We start from the raw sequence: 13,746 nt of genomic DNA on the forward strand, positions 1-13,746 counted from the left end.
CCTGAGGTATGAGAGAGTCAGTGACAGGAGGGCCAGGGCAGGAGGGACAGCAGGGGCAAGGCCCTGCCGTGGGGAAGAGCTGAGTGTGAGAGTGTGGGAATCGTAGCAGGGGGCAGGGCCGAAGGGCCAGGAGACGTGGGCGTGACCTCAAAGGAACGATGAGCAGTACTGCTGAGGCCTGGTGGTGGGGGAGGCTGGTGGGTGCGTGGGGTCTGTGCCCAGGCCCAGGCCCACCGTCAGCCTCCCTGCCCGCCGGAGGAGAACAAGCAGGGCTGGGGCCCCGGACCCGGGGGCGGCACACGGTGTGGGCTCACCGCCACGATCTGGTGCTGTTCCTCGCTGCAGTGCTTAGGCAGGATGGGCAGGATGGTGGGGGGCAGCAGGACACCCTCCAGCATGTGGATCACGCCGTTGGAGGCCAGCACATCCACTCTCCGTAGCGGGACCCCGTCCGGTCCCAGCAGGATGCGCCCCTGTGGCGGAGCCCAGTGTTCAATCGGCCCAGCCCGGAGCCCCCTGGGCCCGCTGCTGCCCGTCCTCCTACAGACCAGCCTACAGACCGTCTCCTCTTCCCTCCCCCGGCAGTGCTGCCCACTCCGGCAAAACCACTCCAGCCTCCCAGCCCTGAGCCACGTGGAGCGCCCCCCGCCCCCTTGTGCCCACCCTGCACGTCTTTGGAGCCCTCCCAGTCTGTTGGGCCCCAGGAGAGGGATTTGATCTGTGCCCACCTCCCACGTGGCCCCCCAGGGCCTGCGCTCCATGGGGCTCGGAGCAGAAAGGCCACACCCCTGGCCAGTCATCACCAGCTCCTCCACTGGTCGTTTCATCCCAGACTTGGTTTGTGGAGCTCACCTCCTCAGAGATATTCACAGCCAGGACCTGGTTTGCCATGGTGAGGACCCGGCCCTTGGAGATGAGCTTCTCAATGGTCAGCTGGGTGGAGGAGAGGGTAGCCTTAGGCCGGGCACAAGCCACAGCATAGGACCCCACACGGTCCTACCCTGGTGACTCACAGCTACCACCTTGGTTCCCCAGACTCTCTTCTGCACTAAAAGAGTCCAAATGGATGGAGAGGAGAAGGGGTCCCGGGAGACGAGGACCTACAGGCAAACTTCCAGAAGCCCAGCCGCGGGTTACAGGCTGGTCTCCCTGCCAGAGCAGAGCCTCTCACCTGGCCGTGGCTGTAGATATGGTACTTCACCAGCTCCTGCAGTTTGGACAGACCCTGGCAGGGGAGAGAGCGCTTGGCAGGAGTGGGCGGAGGCCCCGGTGCCCCATCTTCCCCGTCCCTCCTCTGGCCGAGCTTACCGCTGTGAAGAGGTAGATCAGGCGGCCGTCACGCAGCCTGTCAACGGCTTCGTTGCTTGGGACAAAGACCGTGAAGGGCCCAGGCCCATCCAGGATGGACGGCAGCCCGCAGTTCTGTGGCAGTGGGAAGGATGCTCAGGGAGGCTCTGTGGCCAGCCTCTACCTCTGAGCCCTGCCAAGGCCCTGCTACCCTCAGCCTGCAGGGAATGCCCATGAGGAGTAAGCGGGAGACAGCGGCAATGGGTCCATGCTACCGCAGAACCCCAGGATGGTGATGGGCAGGTTCTAGGACGGGGACATGGGCAAAGGCTCTTCCAGAGCCCCAGATCACGGTGGGTTAGTAACGAGGGGTCCCGGCCCAAAAGATCAGATGGGCTAGGGCCCTTCCCCCCAGACTCACCTCCAAGATGGTTTCGAAGCGACTGAAGGCCTCAGTAGAGGCAAGGATCTGGCCGATTGTTTTCTGTAGCAAGGCATGCGTGTGAGAGCCCCAGAGAAAAGGGGGAGGCTGCTCCCACCCCACAGGGGAAGGAGCTCTGTTCCAGCCCTGCCCGGAACCGCCCGGCCCACTCTCTGAACTCTGCGGGGGTCAGAGGTCACCCAGAGGCACCAGGTGGGGCGAGGGGAGGGCACTGGCTTACCTTGGGGTCCTCAGGGAGCTCTGGCGGGGGCCGCCACTGCAGGGCGGTGACCAGGTGGAAGACGCCGTTGGCTGCCGGGTAGTTGGTCTTGTGGATGGCGAATGTCTGCTGGGGGTGCTCGTCGTACTTGTAGGTGTACTTCTGCCGAAACAGAAGGCCTCTGGCTCATCTGTGCCATGTGCCAGCCTCGTCTACAGCTCTGCCCGGGCAGCGTCCCCTACCTGGGGCTCCCTGGTCCCCGGGCTGAGGTGGCCCGTCTTACCGTGAAGCGGTTGAAAGTGACCGTGATCTCCTGTCCCGCTAGCGTCCACCACCTGCGTGTCTGCTGGGTCCCCGGCTCCTCCAGCATGTGCTGCCCTGCGATGATGTGCTGTTTGCAGAGCTGCCGGGCAAGGGACGCCTGTGGGCACAAGGGGACCGGGACGCTGAGCGGGCCCAGGGTGGCCGCTGGTCATCATGCCACCCCTGCCCCAGCAATGGAGGGGACAAGAGCCCTCCCAGGCCTCGGTTCCCCAGAGTCTGGACTGCGGACTCTCTCAGGGCCCAAAAGCCTGGGCAGGGTCCAGGGAGGAGTCGGGGGCTGGCAGCCAGCTCCTCGAGAGGCCGGGGCTCACATTCATTGTCCTGGAGGAGATGGACGAGAGCGATGGCACCAGCACCGTGAACGGGCCCGATGTGGCGAGGATCTCGCGGCAGCCCTGGTCTGGGAGCCACGAGAGGGGGGATCAGAATGGATCTGGGGAAGCCCTCAGGCATCAGTCCTAGGCTTTGGAGAGTTGGGTGGAGGGCACTGGGCCTAGGTCTCGGGTAGACGGGAGGCACCGGGCTCGGGGGCGGGGGGAGCTCGCTCAGCTTCCACAGCTCGTGAGCAAAGAAACAAGGCATCTCTGCAGGGTCTGGCCCTCGCTCCCTGCCGGGAACGTGGGTTGTGAGGAACGAGGTCACAGGCAGGTGGCGGGGGTCACACACCCAGCATGGCCAGGGAGACTCTCAGCCGCAGGAACACCACACCCAGCTGGCCGGCCTTCTGTATCTCGTGCAGCAGATGTCCGTAGCAGGCACGTCCGTCCCCCACCTCGCCCTCCTTGCACACACAGCTAGGGCCGTGGGTAGCACCGGTCAGGGCAGGGGGTGCGGCCAGTCCCTACCTCCTGGCCCTCACCCACCTGTCCCCACCGGGCCCTTGAGCTGAGGGTGCACACACGGGCACCCTTGCCCCTGCCCAGACCACCCTCTCTGCTCTGCCCCCAGTGCCCACCCCAAAGCCCCTGTGCCCACCTGGTCTTCCCATCGGGGGTCACCTGGCAGGTGGCTGACCGGTCACAGGAGTGAGGGAAGCAGTAGGCCAAGCAGCCCGCAGAAGCGTTGTGGTTGACGTTGACCAAGCCTGGCTTGCACAAGCAGGAGGCCTGGGCCACCAGGCAGGGGAAGGAGGGTGGCATCACAGCCATGAGAACCACTGGCACCCACTGCACCCACACAGCCAGGCTCAGCCACCACACCGCCCGCTGAGAAGAGGGCCGCCATCCTCTTCCCATGTTACGAATGGGCCAACTGAGGCTCCCAGGGGGTCCATGATTTGTCTGGGGCCCAGTCGCCAGCGTGGGTGGGGGGACCACAGCACAGGCCTGACCCAGGGCCCCGGCTCACCTTGCCTGGTCTCTGGTACAGACACAAGGTGGAGTTGCTGGGGCAGCCGCCGTAGTTGATGGTGCACGGGTCCTGGGGCAGGCACACCGTCCCATCACCATGGTAGTCCTTGGGGCAGCGACACTGTGCCTGCCCCGAGGGGCTCACCGAGCACTGGGCCAATGGGGAGCACGGCGATGGCTGGCAGGGGTTAGGGGCTGCCAGGGCAGAGAGAGAGAGAGGGAGAGAGAGAACGTGCCCAAGTGAGTTGGGCACCCAGGAGCCCTATCACCTCTGCAGCGATGGCCCAAATAGGTGACCAGGTTGGTCTAGACCTTGGGGACAGGCCCTCCCTCAGGGACACGTTGTACTTGCTGTAAATGGCCAGACTGTCCTTGCGGGTTTAAAAGGATGTTCTCCCAGCCCCTGCTCACCCAGAGCCTGGGCCTCTGGCCTCCAGGACACGGACTTACCTTGGCATTCTCTGCCCTGCTGCGTGTGGCCAGGCAGGCAGCTGCAGGCGGGGGCCTCTGCAGAGCACTGGGAGTTCTGGGGACAGTTCAGGGCCCGGCAGACTGGCAGCTCTGAGTGGAGAGGGGCGGCGTGGTGGCGCCCAAAGCTCCAGGTCGGGAGGAGCACAGGTGCAAGGACGCTCTGCCCACTTGTTAACTGTGGCCGGAGCCCTGCCCTCTCCGGGCCTGTGGGCAGCGGGGGGTCTCAGACGCCCCTCCCTTCCCCTGACCAGCTCTGTGCCTCTCCGACGTAGAAAGAAGTTAGGCTGTGGGTAGAGGCTCGGGTCCCATCCCTCACCCAGCGGCCTCTCTTGCTCCGGCCACTGAGGACCTGCCGCCCCAGGCTGCCAGCAGCCCCGCCCACCTTGGTCACAGCGGGGTCCGGTGTATCCAGCAAAGCACACGCAGCTGCCGTCCCCCAGCGGCCCGCGGCTGCACACGCCGTGCACACAGCTGCACACTGGGAGGGACACAGGGACGCCCAGGGACACTGAGTCTGCATTTCTGCATTTCTAGAACTCAGCTCCCACAGGCACAATCTCAGGAGGATAGAGCTGTGATGTGGGACAGTGGGGGTGATGGGAGCCCAGGGGAGGCACCTGGCCTAGCCTGGGGGCAGGGGGGGCACTTCCTGGAGAAGGCTGCCGAGAACAGCATGGGGCTGGAGGTAGGAGGAAGCAAAGCTCATGTCCCGGGAGGGGAAGTGCGAGGCTGAGGGGCTGGCAGGGAGGCTGCTGGGGGCTGGCTGTACGGACAGGTCTCCTTGGGTCCCCACGCAGGCAGTGGCCCTGCTCCCTTGCCCTGACCAGCACTCACCTGACTGGCAGTTGGGCCCGAACCGGTTGGGGTCTTGGCACTCCTGGCAGGCGGAGCCCCCGAAGTTTTCCTGGCAGAGGTTTACACTCAGTCAGTGTGGGCCCTCACCTGCGCGCCCCCCCCACCGTACCGGGCCCTTACCTGGCACACGCAGGTCCCGTTCCCGTCTATGCCATCCAGGCAGGTCCCATGGCCGTTACACGGGGTCTCAGCACCCCCGGGGCACTCTGTGGATCCCCCCCCCAGAACTCAGCTGTGCCCTGAAGAATTCACACTTCACCCCCTGACCCCAGCACCTCTGGGCAACCCGGCCCCTCCCTGGGGCAGCCAGAGCCAGGCCGCCAAGCGGTGCTGTCTCTCACTAAGCCCGGGGCTGGAGTATGAGGAGCAAGGCTGGGGCCCCCACCCCGTACCGTAGCACTGGGACCCCCAGTAGCCGGGGCAGCAGGCCTTCTCTACCACATCCTTCCAGCATGACAGGCTGCAGCCACTCATGGACATCAGAGAGTCCCCCAGCTGCACCTCATAGCTGGGGACAAAGGTGGGCAGGGTGATGGGAGGGCCTCCCAGTCCGCAGCCCCCAGCCCCGCCTTCCCACACCGGGTTCTAGTGCTCTAGCTCGACCTCCCCTCTCTGCCTGGTCCGGAGCTGAGCACAGGGCCGGGCACATAGTAGGTGTTCAAGAAACACCACCTGCCCTGACTCCCCCTTATTCCTCCCTATCTCTGCCCCACCGGAAGGGCCAACGGACATGCAGGCAAGTGACTGCCCTCGCTGCCCACGCCTGCCAGGCTCTCCCTCACCCCTCCCCCCCACCCCCATCCCACGGATGCTCCTGGAAGTGGGCAAGGACGGGGGCAGGGATCCACACCGGCAGTCCTGGGATATCTTCTCTGGTAACTCCCGAAGCCAGCCTGGGGGACACATCCGCCTCTTGATAGCAGGACACATGGTGCAGGGGAGACGTGTGACAAACTTGGTCTTCACATCGCAGCGTCTGGACCGCACCTGGGCCACAGGGGGTTTGGAGTGAGGGGCCTGGCTCCTGCGGCCAGTTCTGACTCTGCTCTGAGCCAAGGCCCTGCACCTCTCTCCAGGCCTTGCTCTCCCACCTGTTCGGCAGGGAGGCCAGGGAAGGCCCCGGGGGACACAGGGAAACCTGCCTGTCACAGGCTGTCCAGGCCACAGTGTGTTCCTACGTCCGCAGCCATGGACGTCTGCCCGAGGCCGCAAACACAGTCCAGGAGCCTCACAGTGCAATCCCTCCAGACATAAAGAGAGCCTAGCCTCTTGTTCCACCTTAAGCCCATTCAGATGGAGAAACTGAACCCCGGACCCCAAACTACCCTGGGCCTGGATATGTCAGGGACCAGAACTGGACTCTCACCCTAGTGTCCCTTATCACCTCTCGCTGAAAAATAAACACCAAATGCCACAGCAGACGCTGCCTAGGGGAGCACAGCGACTCCATTCCCAGGCACAGACAGATCACCCCTCGGGGCTGGCCCTCCGGTCATCACTTTGCCCCGAGCGTGTCCCCGCGTGCTGCCAAATGGCCCTGCCAACAAGCTCGAGGGCCCGCTCGGCTGCTCCGGGGGGCGGAGACCTAGCAGCCAGCCCTGGACGCAAGAGGCAGGCCCATGTCTGCAGGTGTGCGCGAGGGGGTCTGCATGCTTTCCTGCACCCCGACCCCAGGCCTGGCCCCCCGCCCCACATGCCAGCCCGGCCCCAGGGGGCCATGGCCCATCATCGGGTGGGCAATGCTGGTGGCGAGGATGCTGAGAAGACTTTGGCGGCTTCCCAGGGAAGGTGACAATTGGGGCTGAAAGATGCCCAAAAGTAGTGCCCCCGGTAGAGGGGACAGGAAAGGCAAAAGCCAAGAAGTGGAAGGAGCAGACGGCCACCTGTGACGAGGCAGAGAGCTGCCAAGGAGAGGGGCCAGTGGCCGGGCCAGCGAGGGGAGGCAGCATCGAGGCAGTCCCTTGACTGGTTTGTTTTCAACGCACCTCTGGCTGCTCAGGGGTGCAGGGGTGGGGGTGGGGAAGAGGCCACAGTCCCCTGAGGGCGCTGAGTGCCCAGAAAGCCCAGGCCTGCAGTCCCACTCCCTGGCCCACCGCAGCGCAGGTCCTCCATCCCTGGGCCTACCTTCACGGAAGGCGGCCCGGTGCCTGGAGGAGGGAAGCCTCAGTCTTGGCTGTAAGTGGGAGAAAGGACCATCGGAGGGTACGGGTGGGTGGACGGGAGGTTCCGGGGGCCTGGGGCATGGGCTTGAGAAGATGTTCTCATCTGAAAACTGCTGAACACACTGTGGTTCAAAGGGAGTGAGCCAGAACATCTCTTTCCTAGAACACATTATAGACGCAAGGCCGCTCAAAGCAAGAGAAAAGGAGAAACGGCGGCCTAGCACGTTCTTCCGGGGAACACGAGGGCCCCGGGGGCCTCTCTCTGCCGCTGTGATTTGGCCCTTCCCGCTCATGCCTCTGCGGTCGGCAAAAAGGGAAGTTGCCCAGAGTGGCCTCAGGCAGAGCGGTGGGGCTGAGCGCTGTGGTCTCATTCCCCATTCTCCATCTCTGCTGAGCCAGGGAATGTCTAGGAAGTTGGGTAACTCCAGGGCTGGGCAGCTGCTGGCTCAGGGCAAAGGCGCCCTTGAGGGCCACCTGGCCAGGCAGGCCCAGCTGTCAGGGTGGCCACCACCGGCCCCGGGGACCGGGAACCCGCTTTCAGAGGAATGGTCAGGCCTGGCTCAGGGCTCAGAAGAGAGGGAGAGAGAGAGAGTGGTGGGGTTTGGAGTGCAGGGGTGAGCACAGGAGGAAGCAGGAGACTCCTGTCCTGACAGGGACACACTCGCTCCTAGGCTGTTGCACTGGGAAATGTGTGTGAAATGGTGAAGGGTGGATAAGCCAGCAGCCAAATCCTACTTCTCGTGGGGGAGCACCAGCCTCCCGGGCGCACTGTCTCGCCGCCGGTCCCTCTGGATCACAGCCCAATGCTGAATCAGATTCCCTTCTTCCCGGGGCACCTCGGGACGGCCTGCGCCAGGCGGGTGCTGCCCACCAGCCCCCCCCAATCCAGACCTGATTTTGCAACGTCTGCTTCCCACAGAGACAGACACGCTGCTGGGGAAGTTGAGGAGACAGGAGGTATTAAGCCTGTTGTAAGAAGGTGGGAGAAACTCCCCCAAGCTGGGGTCTGGGGCCCAGAACCCAAACTCCCTCAGAGGGACAGCACCCCCCGCAACTGCCCTGAATCAGTGCCCTTCTCCCTCCACACCCCAGCTTGAGACCACGGCAGTCCCAGCACCAGCGAGGCACCAAGTAAAAGACTTGAGTGGACAGGGGCTAGGACCCCTTCTCCAGGAAGCCTGCCTTGCCTCTACTGCCTGAACCTGTGTTTGCGTTCTGCCTCTGCCCCTCACTGGCTGTGTGACCAGAGGTCACCCCCACCCCTTGGAGCCTCCGTTTGCTAACATTCAGAGTGGGCCTCATGCTACAGGGGGCGCTGGGAGGCCTGGGTGACTGAGGACCTATGAGAAGGGGGCCTGCACTGCCGCGCCCCTGGCCACAGGCAAACCCCAGGACCATCTGCCTGGCCCAGGCTGGCGGAGCCTCAGCCCGGGAATATAGGCTGAGAGGCAGGCAGAACACAGGTCTCTGAGGAGGAAGAATTCCCCGCGCGAGCTCTGAGGCTCTCGTTGACCCCGGTCCCCAGGATGGGGTGGTGGCAGGCCTTTGAAATTCCCCTGTATTCCCCTGGGGCAGGGAGGGAACGGAAGCCCACCTGCAGGGCTTAGCACAGCCTAGAACCCTGGGCCCCTCGACCAGCACAGTCACCCTCGCAGCTTCCGACCTCCCATCCCCAACCTAGACCTGGCCGAGCCTGGCAGTGGGGTCCCTGGCAGGTCCCTCTTCTCTGTACCTCAGCCTGCCCGTTAGCGATAGGGGGACAGTAGCAGCTGCCCCAAGAACCAGACGGACTTGGCCTCCCAGGGGAGGGACCCTCATCCGCAAGCAGGCCCCAGGCAGGCAACTCTCTCTCCATCCTCAGGGTGCGAGGCTCTTCCAGAAGCTCCAGTGGGGACCGTGTCCCCGCCCCGGGGCCTGGGTCGACCTGCGGATGGGCAGCTGGGAGGTGGCTGGCACGCGAGGCCCTGATGGCCACACCCTGGGTCCCTTTCTCTGGGGACTCACAGGCAGTGGTCAGTCAGGAGCACGGCTCCAGAGTCGGACTGATCCGTCTCCACCATCGGGCTCTGGCTCCCAGGGGGTGGGCAGATTCCAGGGGATAATGCCCGGCTGTGCCCCGAATAAACGGCAGCTCTCGGGTTTGAGGGGTTTGTTATTGTTGGCTGCTGCTTACCCGGAGAGACTGGGGGCGAGCAGACCTCATTCCACCCACGCGGCCGGACACAGGCACGCACGTGTGCGCTCCACGTGAGTCTGTGGGTTTGCTAGCCCCACTGGGGTTCGGGGGCGATCCTAACTCCAATCCCCAGGCCAGGCTCAGAGAGAGACCGAGCCTCAGTCTGGGCAGGGAGGCCAGGAGCATGGGCCCGGCTCTGTCCCTCTCAACCTCAGGCCGCGGAGCCCCGGGATGGCTGCCCACCCCACATGGGGGCCGGCCGGCTGAGCGCGGTCAGGGGAGGGTGCGGCAACATGGGGCTGCCACCTGGGCAGCTAGACACACACCGCAGCCTGCGGAGGTGAACACAACGGTCCCGCCCTCGGGGCCCGCTCGGAGGGCAGACCAGCCACGGCTGCCCCGTGTGTCCCCAGACCTGGGCCCGATCTGTGTACACTCCCTCCCTGCTCCCACCACTGGCCAGCAGGACCTGGACACCGTGTCCCCCTGCAACTGGCTCCCACTCACCTTCTGCCCCCTGGTGAAGCCGGAGCCTGCTAGGCAGAAGGCCAGGAGGCAGAGCAGCAGGAGACCCCGGGGCCCTGCCATGGCTGGTGGCGGCTGGCAGGCACGCCGTCCAGGATAGTCAGGGCAGCCAGTGTGGGGAATGAGCTCTAGGAGGCAGGCACAGGGCGAGCGGGCGGGCCGGGGCGGGCAGTCGCTTTAAAAGCAGTCCGGAGGCCCCGCCAGCTCACCCCCACAGGAACCCGCCAGGATTTCCTCCTGCTATCAGCAGCCTGCAGGCGGAAGGGAAGGTGCTGGCCGCTGACCCCTGCATGGTCGGCCTGGGCCCTGCTTGGGGCTTCCTGACCAGAGACCCTCCTCCTGGCATCACAGCCCCCAAGCCCACCATCAGCCACAAGCCTGAGGCCCAGCAGAGGCTGTTGAGCCAACCCCAGTATAAACGACGGCCCAGCCCATGTCTGCAAGCCCGGCCTAGATCATTCCGAGGCTCTGAGGGGTGGGTGTGGGGTGGGGGGCTCTGGCGGGCCCTGAATCCGGTCTGCCTGCCTCCACCTTTCCAACAGCCGAGAGCAGCGTGGGCCTCGACTCCCTGCTGGGCCCGTGCCAAGCAGACAGCACATCAGACCATTCCCTGGCTCATCTGCCCCAACTACCCCTCCACCTGGTCCCAGTACTCCCCCTTCTCTCCCCTACTCTCTCCAGGGGGCTTCCTGGCTTCCTACTGCACTCCAAACCCCTCCGTGCCAGACTAGCCCGACCTTGCCTGCTCCGGCCACGGGCCTCTCCACTCCCCTAACCCGCTGCTTCGCCCCCAGATCCTCTCATAGGGACTCACTCCAAGGTCAGCCTCAGGTCAAGAGTCACCAGCTGTCATCATCTCATAGCACTTGTTACCATTCTCCGGCCTCTGGTGGAACGCTGGCTATGGGAGAGCAGGGACGGCGTCTGGCTGCCCCCACAGTGGGCGGGCTGTGCAGACTCGTGGAGGGCATGACGGAGGCAGGCAGTTCCCCTTATCACCCGTTACAGGTGGGCAAACGAGGCGCAGAGGCTCTAAGGAGCTTGCTGAGGGGGGGTCTCTCGGCTGATCAGTGTTGAGTTCCCACCCTAATCAGTGTTGAGGTCTGCTGCGTGCAGAGCCCCGTGCACACGCCGCGCGGCCTCTCTCCAGGAGGTCCTGTCCTCATGGACCCGGGCAGGGGTCAGCTGTCATGGGGGTCCATGGTGCCTGGAACAGTAGTCCAGGTAGTGAACCCTGCCTCTGCTTGTCACCATCCCGTTTGCACATAACAGATGGAGAGAGGCAGGTGGCCCTTTGTAAAGGTCTTTGATAAAACCTGGTAGGGAGAAGCCGTGTCGCCTGCCTTCTCTTCCCCAGCAGGCCTCTCTCCCCCACCAGCTAGCTGGCTGGGGACGTTGAGAGCGGAGATCCTCCCCTGGGTGCCCCCACCCCCGCCCCGCAGCAGCCTTCTTGAGGGCGATGGGTGCACCAGGCCCCGCTGCGGGCACCGAGAACAGGAGTAGCAACCTGGGAGCTGGGTTGGCCCCCCTCCAATCACCTCTTCTCCAGCCCTGCCTGGCCCGAATGGCCCCAGGCCTGACGCTCCTGATTGGGCCAGGATGGGAGAGATTAGTGGGGCTCCAGGGCTCTGCTCTGGGGGTAGGAATGGGATGAGGAAAGGTGGGACAGACGGCTGGCTCCCAAAGAAATCCCAGGTCCGGTTTGGCAGGGCTCCGTGAGGCTCCGCACGTCTCTGAGACACGAACACACCATCCACCACCTGGGGACACGTCCCACAGGCCTTCCCCCCGCAGGCCCTCTTGGTGGGGCCTCCTGCCCCCACCCTATGCAGTCCCAGACTCTAGAGTTTACCCTTGCAACAGACTGCAGCTTCAGCAGGGACACTCCAGACCTGCAGGAGGCAGAAAGCTAGTGAACCACGGTGCTGCCATGCCCTGAGGCTCAGGGTGGGCCCCAGCCCAGTCCAGCCCTATCCAAGGGTCCCTTCACACCTCCCCTGTGCCAGCACCCCAGGGCCGCCCCACCAGCACCGCCAGAGCAGAGCCACTCTCTTGCCCTCCATGCCCTTCTCCCTCCTTTCTTTCCCCCGTCCCCAGGAGCTCACCTTCCTGCTTCCCTAAGGGACCCTCTCCCTCACGCCAACCTTGCGCTGGGCCGGTGCCCTGCTGACACCCCAGGGGCCCTTGAAATCAAAGACCCAGACTGGGAGCACCTGGGTGGCTCAGTCGGTTAAGTGTCTGCCTTTGGCTCAGGTCATGATCCCAAGGTCCTGGGATCGAGTCCCACATCGGCCTCTCTGCTCAGTGGGGAGTGTGCTTCTCCCTCTCACTCTCCCTCTGCCGTGCACACACTCTCTCTACTAAAAAAAGAAAATCTTTAAAAAAAAAAAAAAAAGACCCAGACTGTGTCAAACTCTGCTTTATTGGAATAGAGAAAACAGGCGACAGGAAACACACTCGATACTGGCAGCTCTAGGTCCCCTGCCACCACCCCTTTCAGCCCCAAGCCTGGGGACTCCTGCCCCTACAGGGCTCTCCCACTTGGTTGGGCCAGGAGAGGCCTCCACTTCAGAAAACTGCACGGGGCGGGGGCTTCTGATGTGCATTTTGCTACCAGCTTCACAAATAGCAGCGAACGTCCACAATGACAGCACACAACTGGACGAGACATTTCAGGGAAGGACACAGAAGAGTAAATCGGACCCACGGTGCCACGTGTTAATAACAGTCCCACAACAGAAGACACAACACTGCGTGCCGGCCACACTGCCCCAGGGGCTGGCAACAGAGCCACGGGAGGCAGATGGCCCAGGGAGGCGCCGGAGGGGGCCGGCGCTTTCACTCCCAGCACTGGAAAGAAGTCACTGAACGCGTATGTTCACATTCTCTGCAAGGACGGTCCAAGGAGGGTACCCAAAACAGGGGAGAAACACTTTAAAAAGAACAAAGAAAGCCTGCTTCCCACCGGAGCGGACGCCAGGCTGGACACGGCAGGTGGCAGGGGCAGCCGTGGCCCGGGCTAGCCGGTGAGCTCGACGGGCAGCTCCCGGCCGCACAGGGCCTCCCACTGGCGAGCCAACAGCGAGATGAGCTTCTCGCGGCTCTCGGCGCTGGGCACGAACACCTGCCACTGGACCTCACGGCCCTGGCCGGCTCTGGCGGGACCACCCGGCACCTCCCCGAAGTGGTCCAGGGTGACGCTGCCCATGAGGTCGTGGCCCTGCACGTCGTCGAACACGAGGGTTAGGGCCTGCGGGTAGGTCTGGTAGCCCATGAGCACGCGGTCCAGGTCCCGGACGCGGCGGCCGTCGTCTAGCCGGTACCGGTCCCTCTGCGGCGGCTCCTTGGCAAACTCGGGCAGGGGGTAGTGCACGAAGTCCTCATCCAGGAGGAAGATCTCAGCGCTGGTGAGCAGGAGCGTCTTGGGGCGCAGCATGCCCCTGCAGCGCCCGGGGGGCGGTGTGCCCACCTGGAAGGCCTGCACGTACAGCAGGATGCTGAGGGCCGGCGCCTTCTCCGGGTCGGCCATCTTCTGGGCCACGGTGAACGTCAGGTCCCCGATCTCCTCCTCGCTGGGGTAGGTGAACTTGACGCGGCTTGAATGGATCAGCTCATAGTTTTCCAGCTTCCCTGCAGAGGACGGGGGGGGGGGGGGGGCACCGGGGTCGTAGCCTAGCCTGGCCGGCCCTGGGGCCCAGAGCCCCAGAGAACCAAACCACCCATGATGGCAGGATCAGGGGCTGGCGGAAGCCGGGGAGCGCGCCAGGCCCCCCGCGCTCGGGCGGGGACCCACAGGCCAGCAGCTCAGCGCACGGCCGGCACTCGAGATGCAACTGCCAGGTGGCTGAGGGTCTGCTGGGATGGGGGCTCTGCCACGGAAAAGGCCACGGGAAAGCCTCGCTGGCTAAGCAGGAAACAGAGGAAGCGCACGAGGCAGAGGGGTTCCAGGCAAAGAG

The 13,746-nt window shown here is 64.4% G+C and overlaps 2 protein-coding genes across 4 annotated transcripts in view; both read right to left on the reverse strand.

Moving 5' to 3' along the window:
• The window catches only part of STAB1 (stabilin 1), a 26,565-nt gene extending 16,628 nt beyond the window's left edge, over positions 1-9,937 (reverse strand). For both annotated transcript variants that reach the window (XM_045807296.2, XM_045807295.2), the window contains exons 1-18: positions 9,773-9,937; positions 5,778-5,914; positions 5,320-5,435; positions 5,048-5,133; positions 4,907-4,976; positions 4,455-4,550; positions 4,052-4,162; positions 3,600-3,796; positions 3,228-3,358; positions 2,919-3,046; positions 2,564-2,652; positions 2,212-2,349; positions 1,950-2,090; positions 1,709-1,771; positions 1,309-1,422; positions 1,172-1,225; positions 853-933; positions 315-473 (exon numbers count right to left, since the gene is read on the reverse strand). In XM_045807296.2, coding sequence (XP_045663252.2) covers positions 315-473; positions 853-933; positions 1,172-1,225; positions 1,309-1,422; positions 1,709-1,771; positions 1,950-2,090; positions 2,212-2,349; positions 2,564-2,652; positions 2,919-3,046; positions 3,228-3,358; positions 3,600-3,796; positions 4,052-4,162; positions 4,455-4,550; positions 4,907-4,976; positions 5,048-5,133; positions 5,320-5,435; positions 5,778-5,914; positions 9,773-9,853 — 1,992 coding nt within the window. In that variant the 5' untranslated portion in view covers positions 9,854-9,937. The remainder of the gene's footprint in view (positions 1-314; positions 474-852; positions 934-1,171; positions 1,226-1,308; positions 1,423-1,708; positions 1,772-1,949; positions 2,091-2,211; positions 2,350-2,563; positions 2,653-2,918; positions 3,047-3,227; positions 3,359-3,599; positions 3,797-4,051; positions 4,163-4,454; positions 4,551-4,906; positions 4,977-5,047; positions 5,134-5,319; positions 5,436-5,777; positions 5,915-9,772) is intronic.
• A 2,256-nt stretch (positions 9,938-12,193) lies between these two features.
• NISCH (nischarin) overlaps positions 12,194-13,746 on the reverse strand; it is a 32,987-nt gene continuing 31,434 nt past the window's right edge. For both annotated transcript variants that reach the window (XM_045807293.2, XM_045807292.2), the window contains exon 21: positions 12,194-13,420. In XM_045807293.2, the coding sequence (XP_045663249.1) occupies positions 12,810-13,420 (611 nt within the window). In that variant the 3' untranslated portion in view covers positions 12,194-12,809. The remainder of the gene's footprint in view (positions 13,421-13,746) is intronic.

The sequence above is a fragment of the Ursus americanus genome, chromosome 14, assembly GCF_024610735.1.
Source record: "Ursus americanus isolate L20-20 chromosome 14, mUrsAme1.1.p, whole genome shotgun sequence".
Taxonomy (NCBI): Eukaryota; Metazoa; Chordata; class Mammalia; order Carnivora; family Ursidae; genus Ursus; species Ursus americanus.